The 13869-nt window shown below is 42.9% G+C and overlaps 1 protein-coding gene across 1 annotated transcript; it reads left to right on the top strand.

Moving 5' to 3' along the window:
• The first annotated feature begins 2680 nt into the window (after window positions 1-2680).
• LOC115119504 (interleukin-12 subunit beta-like) lies at window positions 2681-12755 on the top strand. The gene is made up of 9 exons (XM_029648333.2): window positions 2681-9056; window positions 9198-9294; window positions 9494-9778; window positions 9934-10039; window positions 10795-10973; window positions 11197-11348; window positions 11795-11919; window positions 12322-12352; window positions 12458-12755. Exons 2-8 carry the CDS (start codon window positions 9198-9200, stop codon window positions 12347-12349), a joined length of 972 nt encoding a protein of 323 aa, XP_029504193.1. The 5' UTR covers window positions 2681-9056; the 3' UTR covers window positions 12350-12352; window positions 12458-12755.
• The last annotated feature ends 1114 nt before the right edge of the window (window positions 12756-13869 follow it).

Here is a 13869-nt window from a genome sequence, read left to right as displayed (position 1 = left end):
CACGTTAACCACCATCCACTCTGCTGGTCACGAGTCTGCATGTTTACACATTAGCCTGGATACCCTAGGCACGCAAACCCCCATCCACTCTGCTGGTCACGAGTCTGCATGTTTACACATTAGCCTGGATACCCTAGGCACGCAAACCACCATCCACTCTGCTGGTCACGAGTCTGCATGTTTACACATTAGCCTGGATACCCTAGGCACGCAAACCCCCATCCACTCTGCTGGTCACGAGTCTGCATGTTTACACATTAGCCTGGATACCCTAGGCACGCAAATCCCCATCCACTCTGCTGGTCACGAGTCTGCATGTTTACACATTAGCCTGGATACCCTAGGCACGCAAACCCCCATCCACTCTGCTGGTCATGAGTCTGCATGTTTACACATTAGCCTGGATACCCTAGGCACGCAAAACCCCATCCACTCTGCTGGTCATGAGTCTGCATGTTTACACATTAGCCTGGATACCCTAGGCACGCAAAAATCCATCCACTCTGCTGGTCATGAGTCTGCATGTTTACACATTAGCCTGGATACCCTAGGCACGCAAACCCCCATCCACTCTGCTGGTCATGAGTCTGCATGTTTACACATTAGCCTGGATACCCTAGGCACGCAAATCCCCATCCACTCTGCTGGTCATGAGTCTGCATGTTTACACATTAGCCTGGATACCCTAGGCACGCAAACCCCCATCCACTCTGCTGGTCATGAGTCTGCATGTTTACACATTAGCCTGGATACCCTAGGCACTCAAACCCCCATCCACTCTGCTGGTCATGAGTCTGCATGTTTACACATTAGCCTGGATACCCTAGGCACGCAAACCCCCATCCACTCATGCTGCATGTCATGAGTCTGCATGTTTACACAGAGCCTGGATACCCTAGGCACCCAAACCCCCATCCACTCTGCTGGTCATGAGTCTGCATGTTTACACATTAGCCTGGATACCCTAGGCACGCAAACCACCATCCACTCTGCTGGTCATGAGTCTGCATGTTTACACATTAGCCTGGATACCCTAGGCACGCAAACCACCATCCACTCTGCTGGTCATGAGTCTGCATGTTTACACATTAGCCTGGATACCCTAGGCACGCAAACCCCCATCCACTCTGCTGGTCATGAGTCTGCATGTTTACACATTAGCCTGGATACCCTAGGCACGCAAACCCCATCCACTCTGCTGGTCATGAGTCTGCATGTTTACACATTAGCCTGGATCCACCTGCTAGGCACATTAGCAAACCCCCCCATCCACTCTGCTGGTCATGAGTCTGCATGTTTACACATTAGCCTGGATACCCTAGGCACGCAAACCCCATCCACTCTGCTGGTCATGAGTCTGCATGTTTACACATTAGCCTGGATACCCTAGGCACGCAAACCCCCATCCACTCTGCTGGTCATGAGTCTGCATGTTTACACATTAGCCTGGATACCCTAGGCACGCAAACCACCATCCACTCTGCTGGTCATGAGTCTGCATGTTTACACATTAGCCTGGATACCTAGGCACGCAAACCACCATCCACTCTGCTGGTCATGAGTCTGCATGTTTACACATTAGCCTGGATACCCTAGGCACGCAAACCCCCATCCACTCTGCTGGTCATGAGTCTGCATGTTTACACATTAGCCTGGATACCCTAGGCACGCAAACCCCCATCCACTCTGCTGGTCATGAGTCTGCATGTTTACACATTAGCCTGGATACCCTAGGCACGCAAACCCCCATCCACTCTGCTGGTCATGAGTCTGCATGTTTACACATTAGCCTGGATACCCTAGGCACTCAAACCCCCATCCACTCTGCTGGTCATGAGTCTGCATGTTTACACATTAGCCTGGATACCCTAGGCACGCAAACCACCATCCACTCTGCTGGTCATGAGTCTGCATGTTTACACATTAGCCTGGATACCCTAGGCACGCAAACCACCATCCACTCTGCTGGTCATGAGTCTGCATGTTTACACATTAGCCTGGATACCCTAGGCACGCAAAACCCCATCCACTCTGCTGGTCATGAGTCTGCATGTTTACACATTAGCCTGGATACCCTAGGCACGCACACATTAGCCTGGATACCCTAGGCACGCAAAACCCCATCCACTCTGCTGGTCATGAGTCTGCATGTTTACACATTAGCCTGGATACCCTAGGCACGCAAACCCCCATCCACTCTGCTGGTCATGAGTCTGCATGTTTACACATTAGCCTGGATACCCTAGGCACTCAAACCCCCATCCACTCTGCTGGTCATGAGTCTGCATGTTTACACATTAGCCTGGATACCCTAGGCACGCAAACCACCATCCACTCTGCTGGTCATGAGTCTGCATGTTTACACATTAGCCTGGATACCCTAGGCACGCAAACCCCCATCCACTCTGCTGGTCATGAGTCTGCATGTTTACACATTAGCCTGGATACCCTAGGCACGCAAACCCCCATCCACTCTGCTGGTCATGAGTCTGCATGTTTACACATTAGCCTGGATACCCTAGGCACGCAAACCCCCATCCACTCTGCTGGTCATGAGTCTGCCTGTGGACCTCCAGTGCATTCAAACCCTTTTACTTCTTTCCACATTTTGTTAAGTTACAGCTTTATTCGAAAATGGATCAAATTCATTTCCTCATCAATCTACACACAATACCCCATGATAACAAAGCGAAAACAGGTTTTTAGAAATGTTTGCAAATGTATTTTAAAAAATAATCATAATTTAAATATATTTACATAAGTATTCAGACCCTTTGCTATGAGACTCGAAATTGAGCTCCGGTACATCCTATTTACATGTTTCTACAACTTGATTGGAGTCCACCTGTGGTAAATTCAATTGATTGGACATGATTTGGAAAGGCACACACCTGTCTCTATAATGTCCCACAGTTGACAGTGCATGTCAGAGCAAAAAACAAGCCATGAGGTCGAAGGAATTGTCTGTAGAGCTCCGAGACAGGATTGGGTTGAGGCACAGATCTGGGGAAGGGTACCAAAAAATGTCTGCAGCATTTAAGGTTCCCAAGAACACAGTGGCCTCCATCTTTCTTAAATGGAAGAAGTTTGGAACCACCAAGACTCTTCCTAGAGCTGGCCGCCTGGCCAAACTGAAAAATCATGGGAGAAGGGCCTTGGTCAGGGATGTGACCAGGAACCCGATGGTCAGCCTGACAAAGCTCCAGAGTTCCTCTGTGGAGATGGGAAAACCTTCCGGAAAGACAACCACCTCTGCAGCACGACACCAATCAGGCCTTTATGGTAGAGTGGACAGACAGAAGCCACTCCTCAGTAAAAGGCACATGACTGCCCGCTTGGAGTTTGCCAAAAGTTACCCAAAGGACTCTCAGACCATGAGAAACAAGATTTTCTGTTCTGATGAAACCTAGATTGAACTCTTTGTTCTGAATGCTAAGCGTCACGTCTGGCGGAAACCTGGCACCATCCCTACGGTGAAACATGGTGGTGGCAGCATCATGGTGTGGGGATGTTTTTCAGCTGCAGGGACTGGGAGACTAGTCAGGATCATGGGAAAGATGAAAGGAACAAAGTACATCCTTGATGAAAACCTGCTCCAGAGCACTCAGCACCTCAGACTGGGGCGAAGGTTCATCTTCCAACAGAACCCTAAGCACACAGCCAAGACAACACAAGAGTGGTTTCGGGACAAGTCTGAATGTCCTTGAGTGGCCCAGCCAGAGATCCGGACTTGAACCCGATCAAACATCTCTGGAGAGACCTGAAAATAGCTGTGCAGCGACACTCCCCATCCACCTGACAGAGCAGGAGATGATCTGCAGATATCTGCCAAAGTTGCTTCAACAATGGGTCTGAATACTTATGTAAATGTGATATTTCAGTTTATTTTAAATGTTATTTGGTCAAACATTTCTACAACCTTTTTGCTTTGTCATTATGGTGTATTGTGTGTAGATTGATGAGGGGGGGAAAACTATATAATCCATTTTAGAATAAGGCTGTAACGTAACAAAATGTGGAAAAACTCAAGGGGTCGGAATACTTTCTGAAAGCACTGTAATTCTGGATATTAAAAAAAGGTTTAAACTATACCAAACTGTTTACAAATCTAATTGGCTTATGTTTGATCGTTTACAGTAATAAGGTCAGGTAATTTCCTGCAAGAGGAACTCAGCTGTCAGCTATAAATTATCAGTTGTTTAGCTTGTGAACCCCTGCCCTCATAATATTTTCATACTTTATAAATACATCCTATTATTTGTCAGATGAAATGCATTCAGGAATTTCCCCTGCCCATGTGAAAGCCTGATAGGATGTATTGGTGGAGGGAAAACCAGAGAACATGATCTGATATTACATTTGAGTCATTTAACTCGTATCCAGAGCGACTGAGTGCATTCATCTTAAGAGAGCTAGGTGGGACATAGTAAGTAAAGTAGCTATCAGCAAAGTCAGTGCTAGTGGGGAAAGAAAGTGTGAGTGTTAGTTCACAAAAATGCAAGGATGTAAAAAGAAAACACATATCTTTTTATATTAAGCAATATTGTTGGAAGTTTGTTCTCGTCAATGATTATGTTTTTTTTTCACGTTGTACTGGCATATACCAATGATGTACAATAAATAAGCCCTGGATTGGTGATGCTATGTATTGGCCATTAAGAGGCTTTGAAACCACCGGTCGGCCATATTGGTACTGCCCAGTAGGAGCAGTGCTCCATAGTAATGAATGGAATTCTACAGTATTTCAAGTAAATGTTTCAAGGACAAAATGACATATATTCTTTTGTAGTGGGGACAGAAACATTAGAACTTTCAATTTCGCTCACATAATATAGTTTTAAAGTTCAGTTGTCTGTGAAAACAAATGTAGATGTTAATAAATGGTTTGATAGAGCTTCCAGAATATTTTTTTTTACAACGGTGGGGGAGTTCCAAGATGGAGGTGCAGTGGCTTCAAAACAGCGCCCCCTGTTATCCATCTAGTGTATATATAAATGATCTGGTACATACTTACACTGAGTGCACAAAACATTAGGAACACCTGCTCCTTCCATGACATAGACTGACCACGTGAAAACTATGATTCCTTATTGATGTCACTGGTTAAATCCACTTCAATCAGTGTAGATAAAGGGAAAGTGACAGGTTAAAGAAGGGTTTTGTATGTGTGCCATCCAGAGGGTGAATGGGCAAGACAAAAGATTTAAGTGTCTTTGAACAGAGTATGGTACACAGACTTCTTAATTGGGGAGGACGGGCTCGTGGTAATAACTGGAGCGGAATAGGTGGAATGGTATTAAATACATCAAACACATGGTTTCCATGTGTATGCTGTATGTTGGAACCATTATGGCTCTATGTTGGAACCATTATGGCTCTATGTTAGAACCATTTTGGCTCTATGTTAGAACCATTTTGGCTGTATGTTGGAACTTCGTTCCAGTACGAGCCGTCCTCCTCTCAGCAGCCTCCACTGGCTCCACACCTGTTGTTTATGTCTACTGGTATGGTAATAGGTGTCAGGGACACTGGTTTGAGTGTGTCAAGAACTGCAACGCTGCTGGGTTTTTCATGCTCAACAGTTTCCCTTGTGTATCAAGATCCACATCCAACCAATTTGACACCACTGTGTGAAGCATTGGAGTCAACATGGGCCAGCATCCCTGTGGAACGCTTTTGACACCTTGTAAAGTCCGTGGCCCGACAAATTGAGGCTGTTCTGAGGGCAAAGGGGTTGCAACTCAATATTACGAACGCATTCCTAATGTTTTGCACACTCAGTGTACAGTCAGGGGTGTTGAGCTCACAATTAAAACTATTTAATATTTCTCAGGAGACCCAAAACAACACGTGCCACAACACATTCACCCCATATGACGCCTCTGCAACAATGGGGCGGCAGGTCAAATACATAACAATCATGTCCCTGAATATGGCTATATGAAGCCGAACAATGTAGTCTGTTATTATGAATTTATCAAATGTGACATTAATTGGATTGTATGACATTGAGAGAGGCCCTCTGACAGCTACAGGGACACCTCAGAGGAAATCATTGGGAAAGATTATAATGCTCTCAGCTCGCCTCTCCCTTGCAATTAGTCTGATGGTGTAATCCACTTCTCTGTAAACGGATGCCATATCTAATCAACATTCCAACGCTCGGCTAATTAGTAGGCCATCTCATCTGGGGGAGGATTCTACTGCTGCTACTGATCTCTACCCTGCATCCTAATGGTTCCAACATAGAGCCAAAATGGTTCCAACATAGAGCCAAAATAGTTCCAACATACAGCCATAATGGTTCCAACATAGAGCCATAATGGTTCCAACATAGAGCCAAAACGGTTCCAACATAGAGCCAAAACGGTTCCAACATAGAGCCAAAACGGTTCCAACATAGAGCCATAATGGTTCCAACATAGAGCCAAAACGGTTCCAACATAGAGCCAAAACGGTTCCAACATAGAGCCAAAATGGTTCCAACATAGAGCCATAATGGTTCTAACATAGAGCCATAATTGTCACGTTCTGACCTTTATTTCCTTTGTTTTGTCATTATTTAGTATGGTCAGGGCGTGAGTTGGGGTGGGCAGTCTATGTTTGTTTTTCTATGATTTGGGTATTTCTATGTTTCGGCCTAGTATGGTTCTCAATCAGAGGCAGGTGTCATTAGTTGTCTCTGATTGAGAATCATACTTAGGTAGCCTGGGTTTCACTGTGTGTTTGTGGGTGATTGTTCCTGTCTCTGTGTTTGCACCAGATAGAACTGTTTAGTTTTTTTTCACATTTATTGTTTTGTTAGTTAATTCATGTCTAGTTCCTTTATTAAAGAACATGAATAACCACCACGCTGCATTTTGGTCCGCTTCTCCTTCACCACAGGAAAACCCTTACAATAATGGTTCCAACATAGAGCCATAATGGTTCCAACATACAGCCAAAATGGTTCCAACATAGAGCCATAATGGTTCCAACATACAGCCAAAATGGTTCTAACATAGAGCCATAATGGTTCCAACATACAGCCAAAATGGTTCTAACATAGAGCCATAATGGTTCCAACATAGAGCCATAATGGTTCCAACATACAGCCAAAATGGTTCCAACATACAGCCAAAATGGTTCCAACATACAGCCAAAATGGTTCCAACATAGAGCCATAATGGTTCCAACATAGAGCCATAATGGAAGAGTCAAAGGAAGCACAGAGTGAGATTAATTCCCCAGTTTATTTTATGAAACAATTACGATTTTATTTGTCAGGGGTCTTTACTGTAAAAACACAAACTCGGATTAAGTTAATTCGACTCCAAATGGGTGAATGTCACTGGATAAGATATTCAAAATTAAATCACTCAAAAGCGTGTTTAAGTGAAGAAAACTAAAATGAACATATTTGAGATATTATCAGTGTGGATGTGGAATTTTTGTAACCAGTATCCCTTGCTGATGTAACCCATGTGAGAGCTGTGTGACGAAAGAGTTTGATAGATGAGGGGGAACTGAAGGGGAACTGTGTGGTAATGTAGATTTGATTAATTCTCCATCAAAATATATTAAAGGGCAATTCATTTTGTGGAAATCCCTGAAAATAGTCTTTCATAAATTGGACATTTAGACAGAGGTTTTCCACCTGTGGTACAGTAAACCCCTGAATGGCAATCCGCTTTCCCAATCCACTTTCACACTCTTTATCTACTTCCTCTTTTTTCTCACAATCTATGAATTCTTAGCCACATGTATAGTTACCAAATGTACTATATACAGCTATTAGCTACACATCTAGGAACCCCCTCCACACAGAGTTCCCTAATGCAGACTACACGACTCAAGTGTTGGTAGATACTAGGTAGGCACATGATTCTCACTTCAACCCACCCATTTCCAGTTCCCTTTAGTCTCAGTGTTCTACTTCCTGGGTTGCTATCCTAACCTCAATTCACACAAATGTTCTGTAAAGTCTGGGTGTAAACCTGTCGTGTTATAGGGCACAGCTAGGCAACTACATACCTCATCACCATATTGTTTTTATTTACTTTTTTTGTTGCACTTTTGCACACCAGTATTTCTACATGTACATCCTCATCTGCACATCTTTCTCTCCAGTGTTAATTTGCTCAATTGTAATTACTTCGCTACTATTGGCCTTTTTATTGCCTTACCTCCTTACTCCATTTGCACACACTGTATATAGACTTTTTAAAATTGTGTTATTGACTGTATGTTTGTTTTACTCCATGTGTAACTCTGTGTTGTTGTTTGTGTCTCACTGCTTTGCTTTATCTTGACCAGGTCGCAGTTGTAAATGAGAACTTGTTCTCAACTGGCCTAACTGGTTAAATAAAGGTGTTCTCAACTGGCCTAGCTTGTTAATGTAGCCCATGGATGTAGCCCACAGTAAGAACCAAGTCATGCGTGGGATATCGGGATGATGTATTCACGCTGCAGTACTGTATAGCAGAGCAGAGGTCAATAGAGGTTTTGTATGTGCTGACAAAGCACATTTCCCTCAGGAAAGAACTGACCTTCATTCATATTTTCATTATAAGGAAGGACAGATCATGCAGAAATGAAAAAGAAAAAGCACATGCTTCCTGAATCCTGCTCTAGTGAAATGTATTTAGGGGATTTAAGTGTGCACACATATTTTATACAGAACCGCGTGGAACCCTAACCACACATCACAATGCTCTCCTGTCCATCTTAGACCAAAGTGGGAATGAGTTCCCCCATACCACTGCTGATGTCACGGGACTTGTGACCAGGTCATTAGCTGATTTCTGGATTGCATCACCACTACATTGGTAGTGACATCAGTCACCATTCCACAGAAGTCCCGAAAACAGGGCCTTCCATTCAGCAGTCTAGTGCTTTACCTTAACCGACTACACATTCTCAAACTCTGATCATCATCAAAAAATGAGACTGATAGGTGATCAGTTCCTCTTCCTTGTCAGGATTCACTTCTGTTCCACTGATCTATAAATACTGTCTGGGTCCACCTGACAATACTACAGCCAGGAGAAACACTCTGCTCACATCTCATTATCAAGGTAAGACATGACATACTTCTACAACCTTGTTGATTAAAGTCTATTTAACTTTGTCTGGTTCGGGAGAGCGGTCATTAACATTTAGATACAATACATAGAAATGAACTTTAAAGTACTGTTGTTGTTTTCTCTGTCTGCCAGATGAACATGTTACTACACCATGTCCTGTGTCTCATCCTTCACGTGGTATCAAGCAGCCAGTATGGGACAGAGACCATCGAGACTCTCATGCCAAATGGTGAATGTTTCAGGCTATATATAATCTTATCTTTACCCATCTTCTCCTCTTGACATATACACTATCTACTTCTGGTTGAATAACTTACGATGTCATAATATTCCTATGTCGGGAGATTAATGAAATTCAAACATTTGTGTAAAACAAACGTTCGACATGAACGATGTACTAAAAAGAGTGGTGGCCATGTGGTTCCCAGTGAAGGTGGTGAAGGTGGATCTGAGGATCTTCACTGAGACGCAGGTCCCTCTGCTCTGTGGGGACTCCTATCAGGACACAGAGGTGATCTGGCTGAAGGACAGTGTGCGTGAAGGACAAGGGAACCAGATCCAGGTGAAAGTGGAGGAGATGATGGGAGCGAACTACAGCTGCCACAACGCTGCTGGAGACTACCTCAACCACACTCTGGTGCTGGTGCAGGACATACCATCGCCCAACAGAATGAGACGCGTCCTGGAGAAGTCACATGATGCAGATGAGGATGGTGTGTGTGTGTGTGTGTGTGTGTTTGTGTGTGCGCGTGTGTGTTTGTGTGTGTGCGTGTGTGTGTTTGTGTGTGCGCGTGTGTGTGTGTGCGAGAGAGAGAGAGAGAGAGAGAGAGTTTCCACCCTCTCTCATTCTGTTTCTCTTTTTACCCAGAGTACATAAGATGTTTGGCAAACAATTACAATGGAACATTTCATTGCTTTTGGAAGAAGACCACCTATCGGACGTCAGCTGTTGTTGCTCTGGTCCAAGTAGGACAGTAAGTCATCAAACATACAGTAGATTAAATACGTATGACCAATGGGCTGATCTCATGTACTGATGGTTACATTATTTGATCTTGTCACAGGAGTGATGCTAGTCGAAGGTAATACTACAACAGTGCAAACGCTCTCTCCACTGACTCTCCACTGACTCTCTACTGACTCTCTGTTGACTCTCCACTGACTCTCCGTTGACTCTCTACTGACTCTCCACTGACTCTCCACTGACTCTCTACTGACTCTCCACTGACTCTCCGTTGACTCTCTACTGACTCTCTACTGACTCTCCGTTGACTCTCTACTGACTCTCCGTTGACTCTCTACTGACTCTCCGTTGACTCTCCACTGACTCTCCGTTGACTCTCTACTGACTCTCCACTGACTCTCCGTTGACTCTCTACTGACTCTCCGTTGACTCTCCACAGACTTTCCGTTGACTCTCTACTGACTCTCCACTGACTCTCCGTTGACTCTCTACTGACTCTCTACTGACTCTCCGTTGACTCTCCACTGACTCTCCGTTGACTCTCCACTGACTCTCCGTTGACTCTCCACTGACTCTCTACTGACTCTCCGTTGACTCTCTACTGACTCTCCGTTGACTCTCCGTTGACTCTCCATTGACTCTCCACTGACTCTTCGTTGACTCTCCGTGAAGAGCTTTTGATTTGTTGTTATGTTTGAAAATGAGTCTTCTTTCAGAGAGTGAGAAGGCCCAAGGCTAACCAGGAGATTTGTGTCCCTCATCCAGGTTCTCTGGCAGAAACTTCTCCTGCTCCGTTCACAGTGATGGTGCAGGTTTGACCTGTGAGGACCTGGACAGCTGTTCCTTTGCTGAGGAGGTGTCCCGTATCGACCTGACCGTCTACTTCAGGAGCAACTACCTCCTAGAGGACTACACCGTTACACCATTCTACATACGAGAAATAGGTACAGTAAGGCCAAGGAAAACATGTCCTCCACACTCATTCACTGGAATTAGCATCGTCACATCATTCAGGTTAATATACCCTACATCTCATTCCATCCTTGTTTCATTGTAGACATGCTTTCTGTTGTGCAGTACATCATGGGATTCATATGGCCACCGCTTCATCCAATTTGAACCTTCAGTAATATTGCTTCTGTCTGGTCTCCTTCTCTCCCTCGTCAGTGGAGACAGACAAGATCCACATCACCAAGGTGGAGGGAAACACCTTTCAGTGGGGTTACCCTGCCACGTGGAGCCTCCCATGCTCTTACTACCCCCTCACATTCCAGGTCAAAGTGGTCCACGCCAGGGAAAGCTGTGACTCTGAAAAACAGGTATAAGCCCATTTTTATACAACAATTTTGTTCTTGAAATCATCAATATCGCGATTTGTGATGTCTTGATTAACCATTTCATCTAGTCTGTGATACTATGTCAATCTTTACAATCATTACTTTTACAACATGGTACTTTGCAATTGTGACTTCATACATGGGGCGGCAGGGTAGCCTAGTGGTTAGAGCGTTGGACTAGTAACCGAAAGGTTGCAAGTTTGAATCCCCGAGCTGACAAGGTACAAATCTGTCGTTCTGCCCCTGAACAGGCAGTTAACCCACTGTTCCTAGGCCGTCATTGAAAATAAGAATTTGTTCTTAACTGACTTGCTTAGTAAAATAAAGGTAAAATATTTTTTTTTTTTTAAATTAATGTGTAGAAGAACATTGTCACCATGGATGAAATTCTAAGATGAGGGTACCATCTCTCCTCTCTTGATATTTAGGTCCTTCTAAAGGAAACCAAAGAAACGAAGTTTACCGTCGTTCACAGCTCCAAGAGGTATCGTTTCTGCCTGCGGGCGAAGGATGAACTGGTTGACCGTCCCTGGGGTCAGTGGACCGATTACGAGTGAGTCGTCTTTTTCACCAGCTCTCTAGCTTTTTCACCAGCTCTCTAGCTTTTTCACCAGCTCTCTAGCTTTTTCACCAGCTCTCTAGCTTTTTCACCAGCTCTCTAGCTTTTTCACCAGCTCTCTAGCTTTTTCACCAGCTCTCTAGCTTTTTAATTTGCTTTATTTCTTTCTTCAGTTTGTTTTAGTAAATACTTTCTTACAACGTTTTGTTTTCTTCTTAAAACTGCTTTGTTGGTTAAGGGCTTGTAAGGAAGAAGTTCACTGTAAGGTCTAAACCTGTTGTATTCGGCACATTGGACAAATAACATTTGATTAGCTCTAATACACAGCTTTGTGAGAAGTTTAGGAGTGTTAAACTGTGCATAGACGAAATGTTTGTGACTGTCTTTGTACAACAGGGTAAAGCATCAACATAAGAAACATTGACAGGTATGATGGCTCAACCTAGAACATTTGAATACCATGTTATTTCATCATCATTTTTCAGTTAATGTGAAGTTTCTAGAAAATTATCTAATTTCTTTCTCTTTATAGTAAAAAGGAAAACCCACCCAGATGACAGACAACATACCATCACTCAGCTTCAACCATCACATCCAAATGTCTCGTCACTGAACAGATGTTTTGTTTTACATTATACCGAAGAGAATAAAATGCAATGTAGTATATTTTAATTGTTGTAATTCAAATGTAAGGAAAGTTATTTATTCATTTGCAATAGTTCTCAAATGTAACCATGATTTGTGTTATTTATCTTGTATGTTTCATTACTGTAGCATGAAGATTTGTCTAAATAATTAAATAGATACAAAAAATAAAAGCCCTGCACTCAGATACATGCCCCTGCTCATTTGTTAGCCATACATCTGAATCAGCAAATCGTCATTTGTATATTTTTTTTAATGATCACTTTAAGGCACTAGAATTAGTTTATTTTTTATAATGGTTACACTAATGTAACTGACTGTATAATAATCAGACTGGTAAAAGGAGCTTTTGTAGAAAATATTTAATTTACAGTTGGGATATGTTCACAACAGTGTCCACTTGTTAAAACATGTTCATGTTGTCTGACATACAACAGGACACAACTAATGTGATGATTTGTAACAGATGAGGGAGCCAAGTTATTGTGAAGAAAACTGAGGTAACAATATGACAAAACTGACAACTAAACCAATGATAGGTTGAGTCTGTTAGATGATAATGTTAAGCGGCTTCACTGCAGGTGGGTTGTACGTTTTAACATTCAAAAATAAAAACAATAAAAACCTGTTTTAAGTGCTGCTGCTTAAACAACAGACATGATTTACTATAGTCAGTCATCCACGTGTGTCTGGGATGCAAAAGGGTAGATATACACAGCTTGTTAAATGGCATTGTAAATAACCATTTGTTCTTAACTGACATGTCTAGTTAAATAAATTATAGTACCTTCATTTAACAACTGAAAGCATATTTATACATTCACCTTTGATACCTGACAAGAAGGTAACAAAACATTGTTTACAAGAAAACAAAGTTGTAAGGAAGTCTGTGTAAAATAAATATTTGACAATCCAAAACAGATAGTTTAAAATATTATGTAAACCCCGACATGTATTAATTTCCTCTGATAGCAGTTGATCTTTAGCTTATTGCATAACTCTGCAAGATGGCGTGAGAGAATGAACGCTCTAGTGTTACTGCCAATGGATAAAGCAAATGGAAGCAAATATTGAATTGCTGTTCCTTTTAAAGAGAAAGGGATAAAAAGCTGTCTGGCTTTGAACCATATCCCTTCTTCCAACTGAAAATATACAATTCTATTTACAAATAAACCTCATAAAACCGGAGAACTCTGATCTGACTTTAGTGTCTAGCGCTTAGGCTGAGTCTGCCAAACAATGCCTCTAATTGCCCCCCCCACACACAAAAAACGAAGTGCCTTTTCCCCATTTATTTTC

This window comes from Oncorhynchus nerka, linkage group LG10, assembly GCF_034236695.1.
Source record: "Oncorhynchus nerka isolate Pitt River linkage group LG10, Oner_Uvic_2.0, whole genome shotgun sequence".
NCBI lineage: Eukaryota > Metazoa > Chordata > Actinopteri > Salmoniformes > Salmonidae > Oncorhynchus > Oncorhynchus nerka.
Note: the sequence above shows the minus strand (reverse complement) of the source record. Positions and strands in the feature narration are given on the sequence as shown.

Bases quoted from the DNA above. Each gene is read 5' to 3' on its own strand.
- LOC115119504 (XM_029648333.2), top strand. From the start codon at position 9,198: ATGAACATGTTACTACACCATGTCCTGTGTCTCATCCTTCACGTGGTA. The intron at 9,295-9,493 runs GTGAATGTTTCA...TGTGGTTCCCAG, and splicing joins CGAGACTCTCATGCCAAATG to TGAAGGTGGTGAAGGTGGAT. The intron at 10,040-10,794 runs GTAAGTCATCAA...TCCCTCATCCAG, and splicing joins GCTCTGGTCCAAGTAGGACA to GTTCTCTGGCAGAAACTTCT.